We start from the raw sequence: 22,818 nt of genomic DNA on the forward strand, positions 1-22,818 counted from the left end.
AACCCAACAACAAACAAAACCCTCTGGCGCAGCGGCGACCGGAGCCTCTCTGAGAGATTTTGTGCGGGTGTGTTTAGGGATGCAGGAAGGCAGGAGAGGAGGGGAGGTCGCTGTAGTTGACCCGCACCCTACCTACTCCTCTCTCCAAGGTCCTGCACTCACCTGGCGACCAACGCCCCGCCGTCCGGCGGCCGGGACCTGCCTTCTCAGTGGCCCCGGTCCTCCCGTGAGGCCGGGGGCGAGGCGGCGGACCCGGCAGGCCGCATCTTCCCCCCGAGGCAGAGACGCCGGCCGGGCCGTTACCATGGAGACCGCGGAGGCCGCCGGCTGCCCAGCGCCCAGACGAGGGCAGTCTGCCACCAGAGAGCCGGCGCCCTCCAAGCCCGACCTATAGGGTCATCGGACTGACCCTAAAATAACCAAACAATGGACTGAGAAAGGAGGACGATAAAAAGTGAAGGGGGTATTCGCTAGACTGCCAGTCGCTACGGCAACGGCCGAAGGTTTTGTGCCCGGCCGGAAAAGTCAAGTGCAGAGGTCCCAAGGTCTGGGTGGCAGCTGCTTCGGGGCGGCGGGCACGCGTCCTCGCTAGGCCGGGCCGGGCCGGGCCGGGCCGGGCCGTGACTCAGCCGACCCAGACCCGGGAAGCAGCAGCTCCGCAGACCACGGTGCAGCCGGGCTGCAGCTTCCGCTTTCCGGGGTTTGCAGTGAAGTTGGCTCCGCCCCCGGCCCGGGTCCTTCCCGCCGAGCCTCCGCCAGGCTCGGGACCTAGGAGCTGGGGAGCTACCCCGCGGCGGTATAGGCCCTGAGCAGCTCCCTCAGATCACCCTTCAGGTCACTTCTTCAGAAATGACTTCCCAGCCATCCGTCTAAAGTAGGTCGGTCCAGATATTTCAATAGTCCCTGTTCGTTTCTTTGCAACACTCGTCTTTCCTTATGTTTTATATTTCTTTGTGCTTCATTATTTACTGTCGGCCTTCCTCAGTGGGCTGGGGGCTCCATGACATCAGAAACTAGGGTCTGGCACGAGCCTGGCCGAAACTTTCTCAACCTTTGCTAAAAGAACAAATGTTTTCGTGAATTTACGCTGCTCTGGAACGAAAAACCTGGCAAGCTGCGGCTTATTAAATCTCTCCCGCCTCTCAACCGCTCTGGGACTTCAGCTTTCTGGGTGCTCAAGGGTAAATAAAGGAGGATCGGGGCAGGTTGCGAGGGGAACTGTTTGTTCAAGCAGGCTGACACAGGTCAGGAGAAAGGAATGGTTGCGACCTCAAATGAATGTGTAAGAATGGGTTAAGGTTTTAAGCAAGCAGCTTTCCTCTCCTTTACCTTTTTTTTTTTTTTTTTGGCCATTAATGGAACACTGACCTCTAACGGTGATTCTAACCTCAATTGAAGCAGTGTCCTTGCTTGGCCAGCAATGGTACCATTTGGGTCCGTTTAAAGCTAATGAGATAATGAGAACAGTCCAGAAAGCCTTAGATGGGCAGTTGTAAACGTAAATGCAAATAGACATAAATGGAAGTTACTATCCCTGTTTCACCGATGAGGAAAATCGACCAAGATAAAAGTAACTCCCACAGAATAATTTAAAATCATTTTACCCATCTTATTTCTATATTCCACACATTGGCAGTGGTTTCCTTTCTGCGTTTTCTTCTTGACACCTTTTCCCGTACTTACAGCTAAAAGTTCTGTTGGGTTTCAAGAGGAATGGCTGATTAAAGAAAAGCAAGGGAAGAATGACTAATCAAAAAGTCTTTTTTTTGTATATCTAAATATTTGCTTTAAGAGGTAAGTTACACTAATTAAGCATTTTAGTTTATTAGCACACAAAGAGGCTTTAGGGGGAGTTCCTGGAAGAACTGCAATCAGGGAAAACTAGTTTAAGTAGCAAATCTTTCAGGAGCCCCATGTACAAAGTTACAATGCTCCCTAAGGCTCTTACTGAACAAAGCATGGGCTTTGAGCCCACAACTGCATTCAAATGTCTGCTCCCACTATTTAACTTCAGGTAATTTATTCGGTCTAACAGCCTGTTTTATCACCTGTATTATGGAGATTGTGTTGTTACCTTCCTATTCAAGGCTGTGAGGATTAAATGTTCAGTTCAGTCGCTCAGTCGTCCGACTCTTTGCAACCCCATGAACCACAGCACTCCAGGCCTGTCCATCACCAACTCCTGGAGTCCACCCAAACCCATGTCCATTTAGTCCGTGATGCCATCCAACCATCTCATCCTCTGTCGTCCCCTTCTCCTCAACAGTTACTCAAAAAACATCAGTTCCTCTCCTTTTCCTTTCCTAATCATAAGCGAGAGCTATCAGTGCTTAGGAAAGGTACCTTAATTGAGAAGTTCACACAAATAAGAACTGATGAGAAAAAAAACCACTGAGTTATGTCACTTAATACAGCAATGACATCTGAAACGTCTATAAGAGCATGTTCATTAACACTGCATGCATGTACTTTCAAAAATATCAACATCTCCAGATCAAAACTTTAAGACTGCTCTCTCAGATACGAAACAATTTTTGCGGTAAGAGGGTTAACTGCCACAATGCCAAGCATAGTTTTCCTTCTTCCCCACAAACTAACTGCCTCTTAATATGGATGAAATTTTACCCTGGCATCTATAACCTTTTCCTTAAGGAGTCAAGATTTTCTAAAATAGTACAAAATAATAGAAAACAGAGAGAGGGATAAATACTTTAAAAACAGGTTCCAGGTAGCTAGAATTCATATGTGCTATTCATTTTGTCATGAAACATCAGTAAAGGACAAATCAGACTTTGTTTATTAAAAAAATACTTTACAGGAAAAAAAAAAAACTATGCATTCCATTGTCCTATTTTACAAAGAAATAGCTTAACAATTTAACACACTTAGACAGCTACAAAAAAGCACTGTGTTAAAAGGATTATTATTCACACAAATTTAGATTTAAGACTATTCATTAAAAACCTTTTTAAAACACTCATTAATGTCAATAAACAAACTAAGGCCACAAAACGCAAATAGTCCGCCAGGCAAATTATACATTTCATCTATATGCAAAGACCTCTTAGATAAATTAAAGCCACAGGAAAAAAAAAGTCTTAGCTGCCAATCAAAATGGAGTTTAGTCACAGAAAACACTATTACATGAAAATTTACAACGTGATAGTAGTACATAAGTTTTTTAGAGAGAATTGAAAAGTGCTATATTAAGAGACATTGGTCTCAACTACATGCACAAGTGAATCCTAAAAGATGTATGAAGAAAATGGAAGGCCATAATATTTATGGAGAGATACTTGCTTTTAAAGCAACAAACTTTCAGGATGAGGATAGGTCCATGTGCTAAAGAAAAACATCTGTCTTGTACATTTCCTCTACTTACTGCATGACCAATAAATACAGCGACAATCTGTTTTTTAAAAAAATAATACTTAGCAGAAATATGAACCTCTGGCATGTACTAGTGAAAGGTTCTTTTTATAAAACTTGTAGCAATGATGAAACAGACACAAACTCAGTTATTCTAAAGATATAAATGCAAATAAATTTTAATGGCAAATACAGATGAAAATAAATGATCTAATAATGAGCTAATAATAATTAAAAATATATGCACTAAGGGTTTTTTGAATGTTAGTCTTGTTCCTAAATTAGCTTTCATTCTAGATAGTATTTATAGAGGGAAAAGCTATAAGCAAAAATCTCTCCAGTCACTAAGCATGAATTTTTTGCCTATTAAGACTGATGCAAAACATTTTTCCTAAGGTTTAGTAAATAATTTTATTTGATAAGCTCCTTTTTCCCCCTACAAGAGCTTTTCATATTAGTTAGTCGTTATTCCAGCTGGCTCTAAGGGGAAAGGGGACCTTCCAAATGTCTTTAATTTGAAGTATTAATAATAAAGTACCAGTGAAACAAATCCTAAGTATTAAATTAGCAAATTAAAAGTACAATTAAGCCGAGGAATTCATTTGTAAAGAGTTAAAACTTTGGAGGGGAAAGCAGATCTGTAGTTATTATTATTATTGCTTTATGAATTTGGGCTACTTCTTTGAATCATAATCCTACTCCAAGTACATCCTGGTAATTACAGTATGACTTCTGAGGCAAGGGGAAGACTTTTCTCCTGATTAGTGAATACCATAAAATATTCTAATTACTAAGTTAGGAATACTTATTTACTGGATCCTTTTTCATAAGAACATTTAAAAAATATCCCTCTGCTCCACAAAATACTAAAACTTATAGCCACATTCTGCAAGTAATCTCAAAAGAGTTGGCACAACGGATAATATACCAAAAAGGAAGATCAGCTTAAACTTCAGTTACAACTTCACTGCCATCACTACTTTACAAATCAGAAGACGCCAGATTGTTCCATGCCTCACTCCACCAAACCAAATAATTTAATGATTTTAGAAAAGTTGCTATCATTTGTATCGCTAAACTAGGATACAGCTTTAAAGCAGTAACAAACTCAAAACTTGCGCTTTTATATTCATCAGTCTTTAAAGCATGCTATTAAAATCTAATACTCACATAGGACATTCAGTTTCCAGATACATTACTAGCTAAATGTTTCTCTCTCGGTTCTATTGCAGTTCTAACATACAATGAATTTATTAGTACATGATTTTAAACATCTTCATACTGTTTTCAATATGTTATATTGGAGTTGAGGGTAGAATGTTTTATAAAAAGAAAATGGGGATTTGTTTTTGATTGTAGGTCTTTGCAGATCCGCTGGTTCCTGAGTGATTATACACAGTGCTGGCTGTCAGGAGACAGTCTCCTTGTTTATTAGCAATGACCAGCTTAGATGACAGATGGCATCTGCTGGATGGCAAGTGGGAGATGGGGAAATCGGATCTTGGAAGACAAAAAAATTAAAAGTTTTCGCTTTAACAACCTTGTTCTTCATGATTATTTTGAAAAGCAAATGTTGCCTGAGAAGAATTTTACTTTGCACAGCCTGGTAAAGCTCTATGAAATTCTTCTGGACAGAAAAACAAAAACAAGAAATAACCCAAACCCACGTACTTAGTGATTCACCCCCTCCCCCTAAAATAACAAAAAACACCCTCAAAGGCAGGTCCCTTAAAAACTAGTCTTGATAAACTAGAATTTACCCTAAAATTTATACCCAGGATTTTGAAACACCCCTGCAATAATCACATTACTCTTCATACCATTCTAATTACCTTATTTACAAAGATAACTAAAACCAATATCACTTCCAATTCATAAATGGTTTACACTGAAATGTTTCTCTATTTGTCTTCATCCTTTGTAACAGAGAATACATACATATACATATATATAAGGAATAATACAGATTCTAACTAATCACTGCAGTATTTGCTGATGGTTACTTTTCTATCGGTTTACACAGTGACCTCTATACTTTGCTAATATGCATTTAACTACACAACAATATTGCACAAAGTAATATTTATATAAGATTTAACCTATTTCAGAATATTTTAGAGAAAATTCATATTTGTATTTCAAAAGATGCAGCTATGTTTTCATGGTGACAGACATAATAAAGCAGCATCTTTTTTTGCCTATGTTAATGCAAATATTCCAAATCTCACTCTCCAGGAAAAAAAAAAAATCTCCAAATTGCACTATAACCAGGTAGATACAAGAATCTGGTCTTAGGTGTGGGGAGTACTCTTCCTTTAATAAGCAAAAGGCCTATCATATTATTAACTAAGAGAAAGTGAAATGTGTATCACATTAACATTCTAAAATAACAGAAAGTTAAGACTATACTAGCTATATGAATTGTGCCTGTTCGGAAAAAAAATTGTTAAATACCCAGGCACTAATAAGGATTAGGCTACCTGAAACTCTAGGATGAAGTCTAGTGCCATATTCTTTATTAGACAGTAGCAACACAGAGCAATAATAAATAAACCCAGGTATTCACCAGTTGAAACTGTGAAGTCAACAGATCTTTATCATGAAGAGGTTGATGCTAGGTGACAAAAATAGTTTTTCCTAAGTTTCATGCACAAAATATGGCAGCCTCATCTGAAAGATAGATATCATTCTATAAGTTTGATACTCATGATCAGTTTAGGAAGCAAAAGTGTCCACACAAAATGTGAGGATGCTAGGAAGCAGAACAATATAGAGTATCATGTCAACATTATCTCTTTTACCCAAAATATCTTCCATAGTTACCAAGTATTCTAGAAGAGATTAATGAACCATGGAGAATGAATGACCAAGGACTATTCATCTTTAGATATTTTTAATTGAAATATCCACTGGGCTTTAAATAACAGATACAAAAAAAAAAAACAAAACAGTTTGGATCAGAAAGTGCTGTGCTTTCTCTTGTTGAGAAATCAGAGAGCCACTGAATTCCTTAGAAACTACCTGCTCTTTATGGTTGAAACTAAATAAATGGCTTGCCCATGTATAAGATGCAGGACCTCTTTCCTGCAACCTATGCCATTTTTACTGTAGAAACTGGATCTGTGCCATAAGAGCACAAGTACTAAACCATAAATCTGATCTTCTATCATAAAAAAACAGCAAAAACGGCAAGAGACAAGTCAAGATAAAATTAAAGGAAGTGAATTAATTTACCAAATAAGAATCTGTTATTCCAGAGAATTCTCATTTTGATTTGAAGAAGAGATTGAACTATTACCTCACACCTTAAAACAGAAAGTAGCAGCAGACCCACTATTACATACTGTACTAACGGGATAAGATACAACTCTTAACTTTGCATAATCTGTGTAAAAAAGATATGCTTGACATTTGTGGAATGTCATTTCTCTTTATAGAATTATAGGCAAGATTTCTCCAATAAAACTTAACTTAAGCCAGTTATAAAACTATAACTTCACATCAAAATTTAAAAAAGTTAAAAAATGTGTTTGAATATGTACATATCACACAGGAGTGCTTGAGTGTTCCTGTAGACTGTGTTGCTGGTCAGAGTCCAGTCTACTTTCCACCTTTAAAACTGGAATAGGAGTCATCTGATCTTGCTGTAGATTAAGTTCAGATGAAGGTGGGAAGGACGATGAAGCAGTTGTCAAAAGCTGAGTCTCTGTGCATGTTTCCTCAGATTCAGATTTTATCCTCACACATTGGGAGTCAACTTCTAATTCTTGCTTTCCAGTTAAATCACAGTCCACATTAGAACTGCCTTCTGTGTTTTGAGAGGCATCCACAACAGGGTGGTACTGTTTAAGCCTTATATGCCAGGCTAAGCTGCACACTGCTGACACTGTTTTGAACTGATGAATGACATTTCTAGGGATGAAGTAGATATCATTGTCACACAGTTGAATTCGAGCATAACGAATGCCTTCCCGCCTCATTTGGTTTAGTTTTGCTTCATCCACCCACTGCACACACTGAAAAAAGGAAAAAAGTTTCATGAGATTTATTAAGTCAAATAATCAGCACAGGAAAACAGTAGGTTCAAATTAAAGCCAAACAATACTATACAATATATAATTTCCTACAATTCCTGAGATACACTTTTCCTCATATGTTATTACTTTTCTAGTAATAAAGTACAGGTTAAAATTAGGACTGGCCTACAGAATCATTAAATAATTCAAAATGCAACTAAATATCAATATTCTTTGCCCCATGCCAGAGCAACATTATCTGTTTCTTTCACTGTCTTCCAGCCTTTTGTAGGTGAGGGCACACAGTGCAATTTGGTTAACAGCTGGGACTGCTCATGGCCCAAACTGACCACCTCAGGCCCACCTGGCATCCCAACAACTGAAGGGAGACCCTAAACATTCTGCTTGGGAAGCTCTATTTTAATGATTTTCAACATCCTCCACAAACAGCTTTTAAAATGAAATTCACTATACCATGTATCCAACTAAAAGACAAAATGCAAAATTAAATAAGTAGAGATACTTAATTTCCAAGATCTCACTCAAGGAGCAAAGGAAAAGCAAAAGTTCTTACCTGGGAAACTGGAGGTTCATGAAGGTCTAACTGAAGTCTCTGTACAACATCAGTAAAATCCTCAGCATGAAAACAAATCACATCTTTGGTTATGCGAGGTTGGTCACTCCTAATATTGACAAAATTAAGTTTTAGAAACAAGCATTTCATAATGGAAAATGATGACAATTTAAATCTTCTTGTTCCTGGAACTGCTACACTAGCAAAGAAATAGATGCATAACACCTAAGGACAAAGTATACATTTGTTTCTTTCATCAACTTAAAATAAAACACCAATGAAGTGATTTTTAAAAAATTAGAATTAGTTGTTTTAATTTTTAAAAAATTAAAATTAGTTAATAAAACTTAAACATTAATGACTAAATCATCTAACCACTTTGCCTCACCATCTCCATGCCACTGGACGTCATCATCTTGACAAAAAGAAATGGACAGAATACATCTCAGACACAAATACCACACATTCCAGTTTTCAAAGTATAGAGTAGGAAAAAAAATAATCTTTAACTTAAAATATTACTGTCAATCTGTGACTGAACTCTAATTCTAAAGATCAAACCAAACTCTACAATAATATTGAAGACCCTAAAGGCATAAATATGAAAAACAAAGTAAAATACAGCTTTTAAATATGTTCTGAGCCTTGTTAAAACCAGGCCCTAACTGAGTGTAAAAGGGTGCAACCTGTAAGAAAGCTAGTATAGCAGTTGCTCCCAAAATTAAAAATAGAATTACTATATGATCTAGCAATTCCACTTCCGGGTATATACCCAAAAGAATGAAAGCACGGGCATGAAAAGATGTTTGCTCATAACAGCCAAAAGGTGGATACGACTCAAGTGTCCACTGACAGACAAATGGACAAACAAAACATAGCATATACATATAATGAAGTACTATTCAGCCTTTAAAAGGAAGGAAATTATGACACACGGTACCATATGGATGAACCTTGAGGATACAATGCTAACTGAAATAAGTCAATCACAAAAAGACAACAACTGTTTGATTCCATTTATATGACGTATTTAAAGTGGTCAAATTCATAGAGTGATGTTCGCCAGGAACTGGGGGAGAGGAGAAAGGGGAGTTATTGAATAAGAGGTATAGAGTTACAGTTCTGCAAGATGAAAAAGTTCTAGAGATTTGTTTTACAACAATGTGAATATACTTAACATTACTATACTTAAAAATTGTTAAGATTTTCATTTTAATTTTGTTATGTGTATTTTACCACAATCAAAACTGTTCCCAACTTTTCAGATTGGTTAATGCTGCCTTGAGAAAATGTGGACTCAATCTTGGAATTGAGTTCCATTAACTTACCATTCACCAAACTGTACAGCTTTCAAAACCCCAACAGCAGCCGTACTCTGCCAGTCAAACCCCTGACCTACATGATCAGCATGAGCTCTTGTCCTATCTTCAAAGAGGACTTCCCGGGGTTCACTGGTCCGAGGTAGGTACTGGAGATTTTTAATTTCATTCATTGATCTGTAGTCAATTTGGTTTCAAAATAACGAGGAAGAAGAAAGCAGCAACATAAAAAATTAACAGCAGTAAGAGAAAACAGTCTACTAAAATACCAAATCTTAAATGAGGGCTGAGAAGGTTCAGCGATTTCGATCATCAACATCTGACATGCCATAATGTAATGCTGAATGGGGTGACCTCCTTTTCTCAGTCATCATGTCATGATAATATGACGGCTGTTATCTTGATCTGGCACAAATGCAGTGTTTGAATATACAAACACTATAAATAAATAGACAAATATATATAGCTCTTTAATATGTATATACTGCTCTATTTAAAATGGATAGTCTCTGCTCAACGTTATGGAGCAAGCTGGATAAAAGAGGAGTTTAGGGGACAATGGATACATGTGTATGTATAGCTGAGTCACTTTGCTGTCCACCGGAAATAATCACAACATTTTTAATTGGCTATACTCTAATATGAAATAAGAAATTACTAAAAGGCTAGTTGCCTAGTAACAGAAAATTTGATTCAGAATTCAAGGCTGTATGTTTCCTATACCTGGAGTCATTTTTAAGTCTCAAAGCATTCTACTAGACTTAACTGAAGATGGCAACCTGAGCATCTACATCTCCTTCCACATGAAAATGGAAGTAAAAGACTTCAAGCTAATGTAGTAAGGGTGGGGAACAGAAGTGGAGGAGTGGATGGGATTATAGATGAAACAGAACTGACTATAAATTGGTAACTGTTGCTATTGAATACATGGGAGTTTTTTGTGTGCTAAAAACCTTCTAAATATAATAATCTAAGGGTGACAGTAAAGGAATGAATGCGAAGCAACAAAGAAAATAAATCAGTAAATGAACACCATCAACACATTTCTGGAAGATGAAAAATGATTAAAAGTGTTTTTCGACTAATGAAACTGAGCTAAGAAAGCCACAGGCCTAGACTAAACAAGAAGGGAATGGCAGCTAAAAAGGTTAGTAAAATAAGGATAATGGACAGAAAGGAAGTACAGTTGAAAAAAGAGCAAATAAAGTGAAATTCTGCACATAAACCTGTCACCTGTCACTCCAGTAGCAGAAATTTGGTCAGGTATTTAAACTCATACAGAGGGCAATGTAGGTAACCCACCAGCATTTATCTCTCACCTTAATTTCTTTGAAAGAACTCTACTTTTTATTAGGTCTCTCTGTCCCTACCCTCATTCACAAGTTTCAGAGATGGATCCTCATGAGTTCTGGCAAACTATGTTAAGCTCATTCCTCTTGCCAGTGAATGATACAGGAATAAGCACAAACCGATTCTGGCTAGCAATATGAGAAGAAATCTGCTAAGACTTTTGGGAAGCAGCTCCCTGGCTCCTAAGAAAGTAGTAAAAGAAAACACTCTTTTCTTTTTTTAGATGTAATCAGATCCAGATGTATACCTAGAACCGCTATCACTATTCAGCAGCAACTGTAACGGAAGCCACTGTAAATACAAAGCCTAGGCAGAGAGAATGACAGAGGAGAGAAAAGGGAAAGACCTTGTTCCTTGATGACAACACTGCACCACTGACTATATACTGCCTAGATCAACCTCTCTCAACTTCCTCAAATATAAGACATTTTATTTTATGAACCAGTTTGAATCAATTTTGTTGCTTGTAACCGAAACCATTCTGATAAACTTTCAGCCAAAAAATCCTGCATGTTCTTCTCTAAACACACTGAACTTACTATATTAACTCACGTAATCCTCTGGCATTTGGACATATCCTTTAACGTCCACTTCTATGCCAGTTAACTCTAAAGTGAAACCTACCTATTGACAAGCCTTACTGAAATACAAAAAGAATGCCCAGTAACCCCAATGCTTTATTTCTAAATAGAAACAAGTCAACCAAGAATCACCAGATATGTGAAGACAGTCTAGAGCAGCCTGAAAAACACCAAAATAAACAACACTGAAATTTAAGAAATTTTAAGAAATTTTTCAGAAGACAATTAAAGTCAAGTAAATGTCCCAAAATCGAAAGCAGAAAGATAATAAGAAATATGAAGATAATCAAACTGAGAGATCTATTATTCAACCAACAGCAGTTTCCAAAACCAATGGTTTTGGTTACAAGCAACAATAGAAAGAAATAATAGAGAAATGAAGAGATTACTGAAGCAACTAAGCAAGAAAAATTTCCAGAAATCAAAAAAGACATGAATTTTAAGTTTAAGGACCCCACCAAACAACAAAAAGGATTAAAATGTAAGAATAGGAATTAAAAACCCAAGCAAAGATGTGTCATTGTGAAACTAAGCTCCCAGGAGAGGAAAAGAAAATAGGTTACTTACGAAAGAACAATGACGACACTGGCATTAAGACTTCTCATAAACAATATTAGATACCAGAAGACAGTGGGGCAATGTTAAAAAGTCCTAAGGAAAATACGTCTTCTAGACTCCAGCTAAACTACAGATCATATTTAAGAACAGAAAAAGAAATTTTCAGACATTATGATCACTCAATATCTTCCCTTTCTTAGAATATAATGAATATGTGATCAAGCAGAAAAATAAACCCAGGAAGAAGACAACCATAAGTTTAGGTAGAAAAGCATTAAATGGGAACTACTAGGTAGATAACTGTGAAATAAGCTCTTCACACTGAGGTAAAGAAAACACAGAGCTCCACAAGATTTCCAGGTGAAAAGTGATGTTAGACCAGACAGTATGGTTGACATTCTGGATTCCTGAGGGTATGATAAAAGCAAAGAATGCAATGTAACTAACAACATTCTCCCTCAAAGAACCTATATTTAAAAAAAGCCAAAAAGAAGCAGTAGCCAAAGCCATGCAGAAAGTTGGTGTGATTTTAGAAAAAAGTCTTTGTGACTCCCTTGGACTGAAGCCCCACCAGGCTCTGCTGTTCATGAAATTCTCCAGGCAAGAATACTGGAGTGGGCTGCCATTCCCTTCTCCAGGGGATCTTCCCAATCCAGGGATTACAGGTCTCCTGCTTTGCAAGCAGATTCTTTACCGTCTGAGCTACCAGGGAAGCCCAATCTTAAACAACAGAAAGAATAAAAGATATCAGAAATATGGTCAAAAGTGTATAGTATCCCCTCAAAAAGGCCATCAGAAACAAGAAAAACCAAACAATTCAAAAATAACCAGCAAGATCCAAATATGAACCAAACTAAAATGTGGCATGATTTTCAGTATCTAGGTGAAATACAGAAAAGAAAGATCCTTTGTTTATTATTCCTTTGAGTGACAACAAACCACTTGAACCTTAGAATACAAATTTTAGCCTCCAGTAAACTTACTACCCATATTATTTTAAATGCCATTTACTGACTTTCAAATTTTAGAATACTCCTCTTGACAAAGCATATAGAGTCTAATTACAGTTTTAAAACAGAATATGAATTAACCTCACCAATGTATAAGCACACTTGACAAAAAGTACAAGGAGCGGGGAAAGGCTAGAGTAAGAGTCATTTAACTATCTGGAAAATCCCAAAAGGAAGGAATCCCTACCCAGTATACCATGAAATTGACAAATTTCCTGCCAAAGCCTTAAAACAAAAACAGGCATTAAAAACAGACAACATTTTTGCCTCTGGTGAAAAAAAGGTGTTTACATCTGGAGGAAAAGGTAGCCAGGATTTTGTTTTAATTATAACCCCCCCCCATACTGTTTGATGTTTTAAAACCCTGTGCATATATTTCTTTAACTCTACAGTTCATAAATTTAAAATCATCTTCATTTGCAATGCCCTTGATAACTAAACAGCTTCTGCATTGATTTCATCATTTTCAGCAACAGGACATTCTCAATAACACAGAAAGATGACATTACTGTTAAGTTCTGATTTATTCACTCTAATTCAAACTGCTTTTGATGCCTCTCTTAAGAATATTTAATCCCAACAGAAATTAAATTTGATAGTACCTCAGATTAGTGGAAAAATAATAAATTGTTAAATAAACAATGTGGGTTCAACTGTCTAATTACTTGAAAAGAATGTTAAACAGAATCTCTCCCTCTATACTGAAATCAACACCAGGTTAGATACATATTACTGAAATCACATATGTAACTAGGAGAAAATGTGAGTATTTTGTAACACTAAATGAGAGAAGGCCTTTCTAAATTTGCCACTAAGAAAGAGATCTCAGAGGAAAAGATATATCTGACAACATATGAATAAAACTTTGTGACTAAACAGAAAAGAACATCTCAATGGAAATATAAGTAAGGAAAATTAAAAGGGAATCACAGAAGAAGAAATTCAAACCCCTCAAAAAAGGCAAATTAAAATAACATTTTTATCTAATCAGATGAAAAAAGAGAATGTTAGTGGAGGGTTCAGGGGAAAGGGTACTATCTTACTATGTGGGTGGAAATATAAATTGGTACATTTCTGGAAGTCATTTAGAAATGTGTATATACTTTGAGCCTTTAGCAATTTCTACTAAGAAAATAAACATGCATATATACACAAAAAATATCTACCTACCTACCTACCTATCAACCAACCAGCCAGTCAACCCACTAGCCAGCCACAATGATGTACCATACATGTTTAGTAATTGGCTTTAGTGGGGGAGATGGCTGATTTGCATTAGGTTGATGCAAAAGAAATTGCAGTTTTCATTGTTGAAATTTGCCATTTAATATTGGAATACATTCCTAAATAATGTGATTATGTTATACACGATTTTAATGTACATTTCTTGCTTTATGTTTTGCTAATGACTTATTGCTTACTGTTTACTTTGTATTTATTTTAGGCTATAGAAATGATGTTAGACAAAAAGCACACTTGAGCAATTTTCTTATTCGAGTTCAAAGAGTCGTAAAGCAGCGGAGACAACTCGCAACAGCAACAACACAGGTGGCCCAGGAACTACAAACGAACATACAGTGCAGTGGTGGTTCAAGGGGTTTTTGCAAAGATGAGAGCCTTGAAGATGAGAAGCACTGTGACCGGCCATTCCAAGGTGATAGCAACCAACTGAAAGAATCATCAGAGCTGATCCTCGCACAAGAAGTTGCCGAAGAACTCAACCTCGACCATTCTATGGTTGTTTGGCATTTGAAGCAAGTTGGAAAGATGAAAAAGCCCACTAAGTGGATGCCTCATGAGTTAACTGCATATCAAAAATAGTGTCCTTTTTGAAGTGTCATCTTCTCTTATTCTACATAACAATGAACCATGTCTTGATTGGACTGTGATGTGTGATGAAAAGCGGATTTTACACAACTGGTGACAACCAGCTCACTGTTGGACTGAGAAGCAGCTCCATTCACTTCCCAAAGCCAAACTTGCACCAAAAAAAGGTGATGGTCATTGTTTGGTGGTCTGCTGTCGGTCTGATCCACTACAGCTTTTTGAATCCTAGCGAAATCATTACTTCTGGAAAGTATGCTCAGCAAATCGATGAGATGCACGGAAAACTGCAATGCAAGCAGCTGGCATTGGTCAACAGAAAGGGCCCAATTCTTCTCTACGACAATGCCTGACTGCCCATCTCACAACCAACACTTCAAAAATTGAATGAATTAGGCTATCGAAGTTTTGCCTCATCTGCCATATTTACCTGACCTCTTGCCAACCAACTACCACTTCTTCAAGCATCCTGACAACTTTTTGCAGGGAAAATGCTTCCACAACCAGCATGAGGCAGAAAATGCTTTCCAAGTGTTTGCTGATCCCAAAGCATGGACTTTTATGCTACAGAAATAAACAAACATATTTCTCGTTGGTTGGTGTACATTGTAGGTGGCTGTACAGCTGTTGCTGACTGTAAGGGTTTCTATTTTGACTAATAAAGTGTCTTTGAGCCTAGTTAAAATGATTTAAAACTCACAGTCCGAAACTGCAATTACTTTTGTACCAACCTACTAGCTGATTTGCTGATTTCTGTGGTATGAATACTCCCAACATGGCCAATTTCAAGCTATTCATGTGATCTCACTCAATGTGGAATTGTGAGGCTAACAATGGCCCTATGAGCTGGTATAAACTGGCTCCAGCACACCATTGTCATGTTTCTCAAAATACCATTTGTCAATATACTAAAAAAATAGGAACAATTTACATTAATAAGGAATTGGTAAAGTAGATCTTGATACAAACACACAGTCAAAACTACAGTTATTTAGAAATGATGGTATGGCTGCATCTTAGTAAGACACATTTTAAAGTAATCATCATGTAAAGAAGGAATTCATCTGTGTACAAAGAAAATTTATGAGTGAATATAGACCAAAATTTAAAGGGGATTATAGATATTTTTTGCCTTTTTACTTTTTTTCTGTTATCTGATGTTTGTTTTATAAGTTTATACCAATCAGGAAACCAAACAATTATTTCCTTTGGGGAAAGATCATAGAATAAAAAAATATATACCATACTTAAGAATTTAGAATATCAAAATTCATCATTATGAGGTACAAAAACTGCTGTGGTTTAGCAATGTGCAGAGGTTTTGGTTTATTGCCATGTTCTATCATGCTACCACCTCGCATTTATGGTTTTTATAAACTATTTTCATAAGTATCGCCAAGTACTAAGGTTATCCATACTTAGCTCTAGTATTACTTTTCTTTGAGTTTTAAGGTAAGGTCTAAAGCTAATCTGTTAAAACTCATTTTGGGGACCCTAATTTTGAGTTCCCATTTCCATAATCTAAGCAAATATATGCCATGTTCAGTCTCATTAAATGAGATTTGTTCTCATAGTCCTAAAGTAAGTTAATCTACATTTGTTTTAAACAAATTTTGCTTCAAACAAAAAATGTTAGGCCACTATGAATTACTATACATCACTGGTTTTACACTCAGCAAACACTGATCACTTGCTATGCGCTATGAAGAATTAGACTGTCCTCAAAAAGGTTAAAATTTATAGTAAAAACCAAAAACTTTGTCAACAGATCATTAACGAACAGAATGATGTGTGAGCACTGAAAAGGGAATGACCAATTGTTTAAGGGAACAAAGAAAAGCTTCACAAAGGAAGTGACATCCAAGTTGAGTTTTGAAAATTCATTAGGAGTAGATCAGGTAGAAAGGAAGATGATGAAGGGATGCTACTCCAGGTAAAAAGAGCAGGGCAAAAGCAAACAGATGTGAAAGACCATGGTTTAGAAATTGAATTCAGTGTGACCGGCCCAGACTAAAAGCAGATACACCTAGAAGAGATACTGTCAGGGCCAGATGATAACAGAACCTATCAACCACACAAAGGAGTTTGAACATTTAATTCGCAGGCAATTAGGACCCAGGTTTTAAGAATTGAAGGATTTTTTTTATTTTTAAAAGGATGCCTCACTCTGGTATCTGTGTAATGAGTGAACTAGACTAAGAACTGACAACTTAAAGAGATTTACTTAAGACAGCTCTTTAAATAAATCAGAAAAAATGGTTTTCAAGCTGCTCAACTCTCAATCATTTCTATAAGCAACCAACTGAAAAAGGGCTTTTGCTTATCTGAGAAAAACCAGTGTTTACCGTCGTCTTTTGAAGGGTGACTTTGGCATGTCTGCTGTAGGGATCATCTGCTCTCCTGGCCTGACCCACATGATGGGCCCATCATCACTCTGGGACCTACACTGGAGTCGGAGGCTGGAAAGTGTACCCCAGGGCAAAGTCATCTGGAAGTCAAAAGAATAAGTCACGTTAAAGGAAATTTTTTAGACTACTTACAAGTTAACTCCTCACACCCAAAAGAAAGCTTTAGAAAGCTTATTTTGTGTATGTATAAGAAGAAAAAAAATGTTGTATTAGATAGTAATTTATATGTAAAAAAACATAAGTGAAGTTAAGTATTTTACTTAAACAATTTTCTGAACATTTCTCTTCAAAATATGGGATAAAACTGAATTTTAATAGATAAGATTAGCTTGTGTATGCATGTCCTCAGTCACTCTGTCGTGTCTGACTCTTTGTGGCCCCAGTGACTGTAACCTGCCAGTCTGTCCTCTGTTCACAGAATTTTCCTGGCGAAAATACTAAAGCAGATTGCCATTTCCTCCTCCAAGGGATCTTCCTGAACCAGGGATTGAACCTGCATTTCTTGGGCCTCCTGCATTGTAGGCAGATTCTTTACCACTGTGCCACCTGGGAAGCCCCTATGATTAGCTTAAGATTTTTTAATGCAAAGTATCCATTTAAATAGTGATCAGAACTTTAATAATCTGAAAAACACTCACTTTCAGAAATGGTGATTCTTCTAACATATCAAGGAACTCTGGGAAATAATCACCAACTTCTTCATCTACTGCTCCAACGAGACTTATCTGCCGCATAGGACCTGCTCGGTAGGTGCCACAGCAGTATGTCCTGTTGACCTGAGATGAAACGAAAGGGGGGCGGAAAGGAGTGAAGTATACTATAAGAATCAGGATATCGTATTGTTTCCAATATTCCTATTTCTTTTATATACTAAGAACTCAATGGTCAGTACCTTGGATAAAATCAACAGTTACAGAAAGGCACCCTAGCACACTGACAAATATATTGACATATGAACCACAAACAGAAATTCCAAAATGCAGGTTAGTCCATGGTACCAAGGAAATCTCAAGGAAATACTGAAAACATTAAGATATACTTAAATTTCTCTGGGAATGATGATTTTTAACTCTTTAAATACTTGCAGTCTTTGTTAGGAAAAAAAAAATCAGTAAAAAAATAGTTAAACTGACAGGATAGAAAAAAAACAAAAAAAGACTATTAATTTGACAAAAAAGTCAAATTAATCTTCCATATTCATTTTGTAGTCCCTAGGCTGAAAGCTTTCACATCAAGCCAGATACAAGGATGACTATTATCAAAACCAATCTCCCATCATTTCCACGTAAGATTCTCCACCCAGGTAGGCTGATCATTTTTTCTAACCAATTTAGCCAAACTTGTATCTACCTACAGTGATTTTTCTCTTGAGTCTGCCTTCTTGGAATGTCTTCTTTTCTGTCAACCTAAATCTTAACTTTCAGAGACTGGTTCTAGACTTTTCCTCTGGAAGCCTTCCTGATTACTCTTATAATAATCTAATGTTACCTGCAAGCACACAGACATTCTGTATCATTATTCTCTAGTAAGCTTAAGGCATGTTCTAAGCAGCCCTAAGAAACAGGAAACCCAGAGAATCTTAACCTTCATACACAATCTACCAACAATACAATATAAGCTGATATCAATTCTAGTCATACTATGTATGTTCTTAATACTCCAACCTCCAATTCAAAATGAATTGTTTCTCAAATGGAGAGACAGATCCTGTACATACAGATGACTTAAACACTAGATTCTAACAAGCATTCCACCTTGGTTCAGTAACCTAGCATTTTCTACGTTATGTAAGATGCAGATTAAGTTGAGAAGCCTAATATATAATTATACTTTTTTTAAAGGTAGGTCTCTACTGAACAGTCAAAAATTTTTTTAAAGACAATTGTTACTGTTTCAAAAACCAACTATTTTGCTTAACAGAAAGAATGAAGGACCTTCTAGCATTTCTTACAGTTCTTTACTGCTGGTTTTTTAGCAGTGTTTTCAAAATCATCCCACTGCTTTTTTTTTTCTATAGACAATTTAATGTCATCCAACACATACACATACATATACACACACACACACAAAAGGTCTGAGATCTTGTTATTAAAGAGCAGTCATTTCTTAATTCCTTATGAATCTTTCCCCCCAGATCTCCTTAGGTGATCCCAGACCAGAATTACGTTGCATATATTTGTATGAATTACATTCCATTTGTCCGTATGATCATCATGCTATTAAAAGTCAGGGGAGGCAGTCTGGGAAAAAGGCTATATTATGTGATATAGAGGTAAGAAGTTTTTCTAAGCAAGCATTATTCTAACCTTTCTAAGCCAAGCACCCTCAACAACTAAAGCAGATTTAACTTTGGTATTGATACCAGCTCTAGGAACCATATGCTTTCAGGGTTAATAAAAGAATTACCAGTCTCCTCCAAATACCTCCTCCAGCTATTCCCAATTATCAGAAATTCCTTACAGCAAAGGCTTTCAAACTACATGGTAAGTCTCCCAAAGATGAGTCACCATTTAAATCTCACATAACTTAATCTTGAAGAAGTACACAGCCATGTGGTAGTTTTCATCAACTTCTGTTGCCTGCTGGCTTTGAGATTATACAACTCAATGCATTAAAAATTTGAAATCACATTGCTTTAAATTTTACACAAAAGGGAAACTGAATTAACATTTTTATACAGTACTCCATGATTAGCTAATTTAAGTACTACCAAATTCAACAGCACTGAACTTGAAGACAACGTAAAAAGGCAAACACCTAGAATAATTAATATGTGACATGAGGTAATATAAAACATCCTCTCCTATTCTGGAAAGAGAAGTAAACCTGAAGAGGAGAAATTGTTGAATTTATGCTTACTGAGTCTAGAAATAGTCAGCCATTAAACTCTGGCCCCCCAAAAAGGTGGTAGTAGTAGAGCTGTTTAATAGTATCTACTGTTTATATACAATAATTTAACAAATGCTAATGTTTATAATGTATTTTAAAAATTAACAGCACAAGTTAGAAGACTAACAACATTTATGGCCAGAAATTCAACATGTACTAACTGTGACCTAATGCCAAACAAGCAAATTACTAATTACTGCCCAGTAACTATTCTGTCCTTTTTTTTTACTTACAAAACTTTCTGGGCATAGAGCTGCTTGGCAGCTAAGTGTGACTAAGTTCTGGCCAAAGTGTTAGCATAAGTTACATAAGCAATTTCTAGAGCATACATACACTGCCTGCTCTCTACTTCCTCTTTTTTTCTTCTGAGGGCCAAGTTCAACCATGCACATGACAAAGTCAAAGGAAATGGAAAAACCAAAGATAGAATGAAAGTAGAATCCAAGATGACATCAGATGGGACAGAGCTGCTTTACCTCTGGACTTGTTATTTAAGAGAGAAACTTATTGTTTTCTAGCTACTATATGTGCGATCTCTTTGTTATGGTGGTTTAGCCTATATCATATGTACACTTCGTACTAAAGGAGGTAATACTTCACACTGCACAGATGACATCTGGAGTATTATCTCCTGCTCTGGGCTAAAAAAAAAAAAAAGAAGTCTGTTAAAAAAGCACACTCAAAAGAGAACAACTAAGATGATTAGTGACTTGGAAATCAAAAAATTGGAAGAAGAATGATGAAATTAAAAATATTTCAGAAGTCTATGACTTGGAATTATTAAAGTGGGGACACAATAATCTTCAAATACTTGGAGTCTTCTCACAAGCAGCTTTACATAACCTTAAATAAAGCCTAAGGATTACAGGAAGGCCAGTATCATTCATTTAATCAAAGTTTACCATATATTATACACAGAAACTGTCCTAAATACAGATACAGCAAACCAGACCTTTAACTAGTCCCTGTGAACTTAGTCTAGTAGAAAGAGGCAGACACTAAACAAATATTTGACTATAAAGTATGACAAGTCTTCAGGCACTTACAGGACACTATGAAGGAGAACATGGGATCCTGATCTAAGGAATAAACTGTTCCTCAAAAATAACAATGAATTAAACTCTACAGAACAAGTTTAAGAGCTTCCAGGTACCTCAGCTGGTAAAGGTCTGCCTGCAATGCAGGAGACCCTGGTTCAATTCCAGGGTTGGGAAGTTCTCCTGGAGAAGGGATAGCCTACCCACTCTAGTATTCTTGGGCTTCCCTGGTGGCTCAGAGGGTAAAGACCTGCCTGTGGGAAAGCTGGGTTTGATCCCTGGGTTGGGAAGATCCCCTGGAAGAGGGCACGGCAACCCACTCCAGTATTCTTGCCCAGAGAATCCCCATGAACAGAGGAGTCTGGCAGGCTACAATCCACAGGGTCTCAAAGAGTCGGACACAGCTGAGCGACTAAACACACATAACAAGTTTAAAGGAAACAAGATCCTTAAGCATCACTCTTTCTAGGGTCTAAAAGAAAGCTAATGGTGCTAAGTAGAAAATAAAAGAGAAAAATAAAGACAAGACTGGAGAAACGAACTGTAGTTGTATTATAGAAATCCTTGAAGATCATGTTAAGAATTTGGAAAGTCACAAAAGTAAAAGAAAGTTATCAGGTTTGCCTTTTTTAAGGGGGGTAGGTGGCTTGGGGTTTGGTTTCGTTTTGTAAAGGGACAGTGAAAGAGAAGAGACTAATTAGGAGGTTTCTGGAATATTCCAAACAAGAAACAACAGACTAAGCTTTCAGCAGTGGAGTTGATGTTTTAAAAACTTGAAAAATAACAATAAAACTGTGAGGTCTTGGGGAAAGATCAGATATGAAAGAGAAGAGAAAGGATTGTCAAGAATGTCTTACAGGTTCTGCCCCTGGCAACCAAACAGAGAAACCACTCTTTCTACCAGAAAAGAGGACCAGGTTTGGGTGGGGAGGTGATATCTTCAGCTGGGGACAAGGTGAGCTAAAGAACAACTCTTCTAAAGACTCTCAAGGTCTTAATCCCTAGAACCTGTGACTGTTATTTTACATGGCAAAAGGACTTGGCAGCTGTGAATGAATTAAGACTTTGGAGATGGGGAGATAGTCTGGGTTATCCAGGTGAGCCCTAAATGTAATCATAGGTGTCAAAAGAAGGAAGCAGAGGGGATCTGACAAAGAGAAGGTGATGTGATGATAGATGCTGAGACTGGACTGACGCACTCTGAAGATGGAGGAAGGGACTCACAAGCCAGGAAATACAAATGGCCACTGAAAAAAAAAAAGGCAAACAAAAAAACAAGCAAATTTTAAGAAAAAGATTCTTCAGAGCCTTCAGAACTGAAGAGACTAAATTTATATTGCCTTAATGATGGAGCAGGGGCATACAGGTCCTTGCCGCACCCCCCCCCCTCATGTCCTCTGCCTGCCTTTTGCCTGTGGAAAACTTCAGTCAAGAATAAGTTTAATCAGAAAAGCAAGAAATGTGGGAACAAAGGAGAACAGTCAGAGGAAACTAAATAATAATAATCTAGTCATTAAGCACAGTCAAGGACTTTCAGCTCTTTCTCAAGGGCTATAGATAATATTCTGGGCCATATCCTGTGAGCTGTCTTGTAGATACTAAAACCTCAGATGGAAAAGTTAACTACAATATAACCAGACTGAAACAAGAACCCGAGCTGCCACAATTCCAAGAACTGACTGCAAACAAAGGAGTCCACCCTGAACTGAAGATTAACTGTACCAAAAACCATCATGGGGAGAAGGCAATGAGGCCCCACTTCAGTACTCTTGCCTGGAAAATCCCATGGATGGAGGAGGCTGGTAGGCTGCAGTCCATGGGGTCACTAAGAGTCAGACATGACTGAGAGACTTCACTTTCACTTTTCACTTTCATGCACTGGA

The 22,818-nt window shown here is 37.2% G+C and overlaps 2 protein-coding genes and 1 long non-coding RNA gene across 21 annotated transcripts in view; 1 reads left to right on the forward strand and 2 right to left on the reverse strand.

Annotated features, from left to right (window-relative positions):
* The window catches only part of PHTF1 (putative homeodomain transcription factor 1), an 87,128-nt gene extending 86,419 nt beyond the window's left edge, over nucleotides 1-709 (reverse strand). For 11 of the 17 annotated variants that reach the window (XR_011259253.1, XR_011259246.1, XR_011259245.1 and 8 more), the window contains exon 1: nucleotides 163-686. The gene's annotated coding sequence lies outside the window, so the exon portion shown is untranslated. Of the gene's footprint in view, nucleotides 1-162 lie in introns of all 17 variants that reach the window. The other 6 variants (XR_011259265.1, XM_069601152.1, XM_069601146.1 and 3 more) reach the window with 3 other exon arrangements.
* Nucleotides 544-15,296, forward strand: LOC138446467 (uncharacterized). 2 transcript variants are annotated; one of them, XR_011259342.1, is made up of 3 exons: nucleotides 544-874; nucleotides 9,225-9,420; nucleotides 14,222-15,296. It is a non-coding gene; the product is annotated as an uncharacterized lncRNA (long non-coding RNA). The 2 variants fall into 2 exon arrangements; XR_011259341.1 differs by having other exon boundaries at nucleotides 705-878.
* Nucleotides 2,775-22,818, reverse strand: part of RSBN1 (round spermatid basic protein 1) — a 43,607-nt gene continuing 23,563 nt past the window's right edge. For both annotated transcript variants that reach the window (XM_069601076.1, XM_069601070.1), the window contains 5 exons: nucleotides 17,648-17,785; nucleotides 16,947-17,089; nucleotides 9,288-9,455; nucleotides 7,960-8,068; nucleotides 2,775-7,385 (listed from right to left, as the gene is read on the reverse strand). In XM_069601076.1, the coding sequence (XP_069457177.1) occupies nucleotides 6,915-7,385; nucleotides 7,960-8,068; nucleotides 9,288-9,455; nucleotides 16,947-17,089; nucleotides 17,648-17,785 (1,029 nt within the window). In that variant the 3' untranslated portion in view covers nucleotides 2,775-6,914. The remainder of the gene's footprint in view (nucleotides 7,386-7,959; nucleotides 8,069-9,287; nucleotides 9,456-16,946; nucleotides 17,090-17,647; nucleotides 17,786-22,818) is intronic.

This window comes from Ovis canadensis, chromosome 1, assembly GCF_042477335.2.
Source record: "Ovis canadensis isolate MfBH-ARS-UI-01 breed Bighorn chromosome 1, ARS-UI_OviCan_v2, whole genome shotgun sequence".
Taxonomy (NCBI): domain Eukaryota; kingdom Metazoa; phylum Chordata; class Mammalia; order Artiodactyla; family Bovidae; genus Ovis; species Ovis canadensis.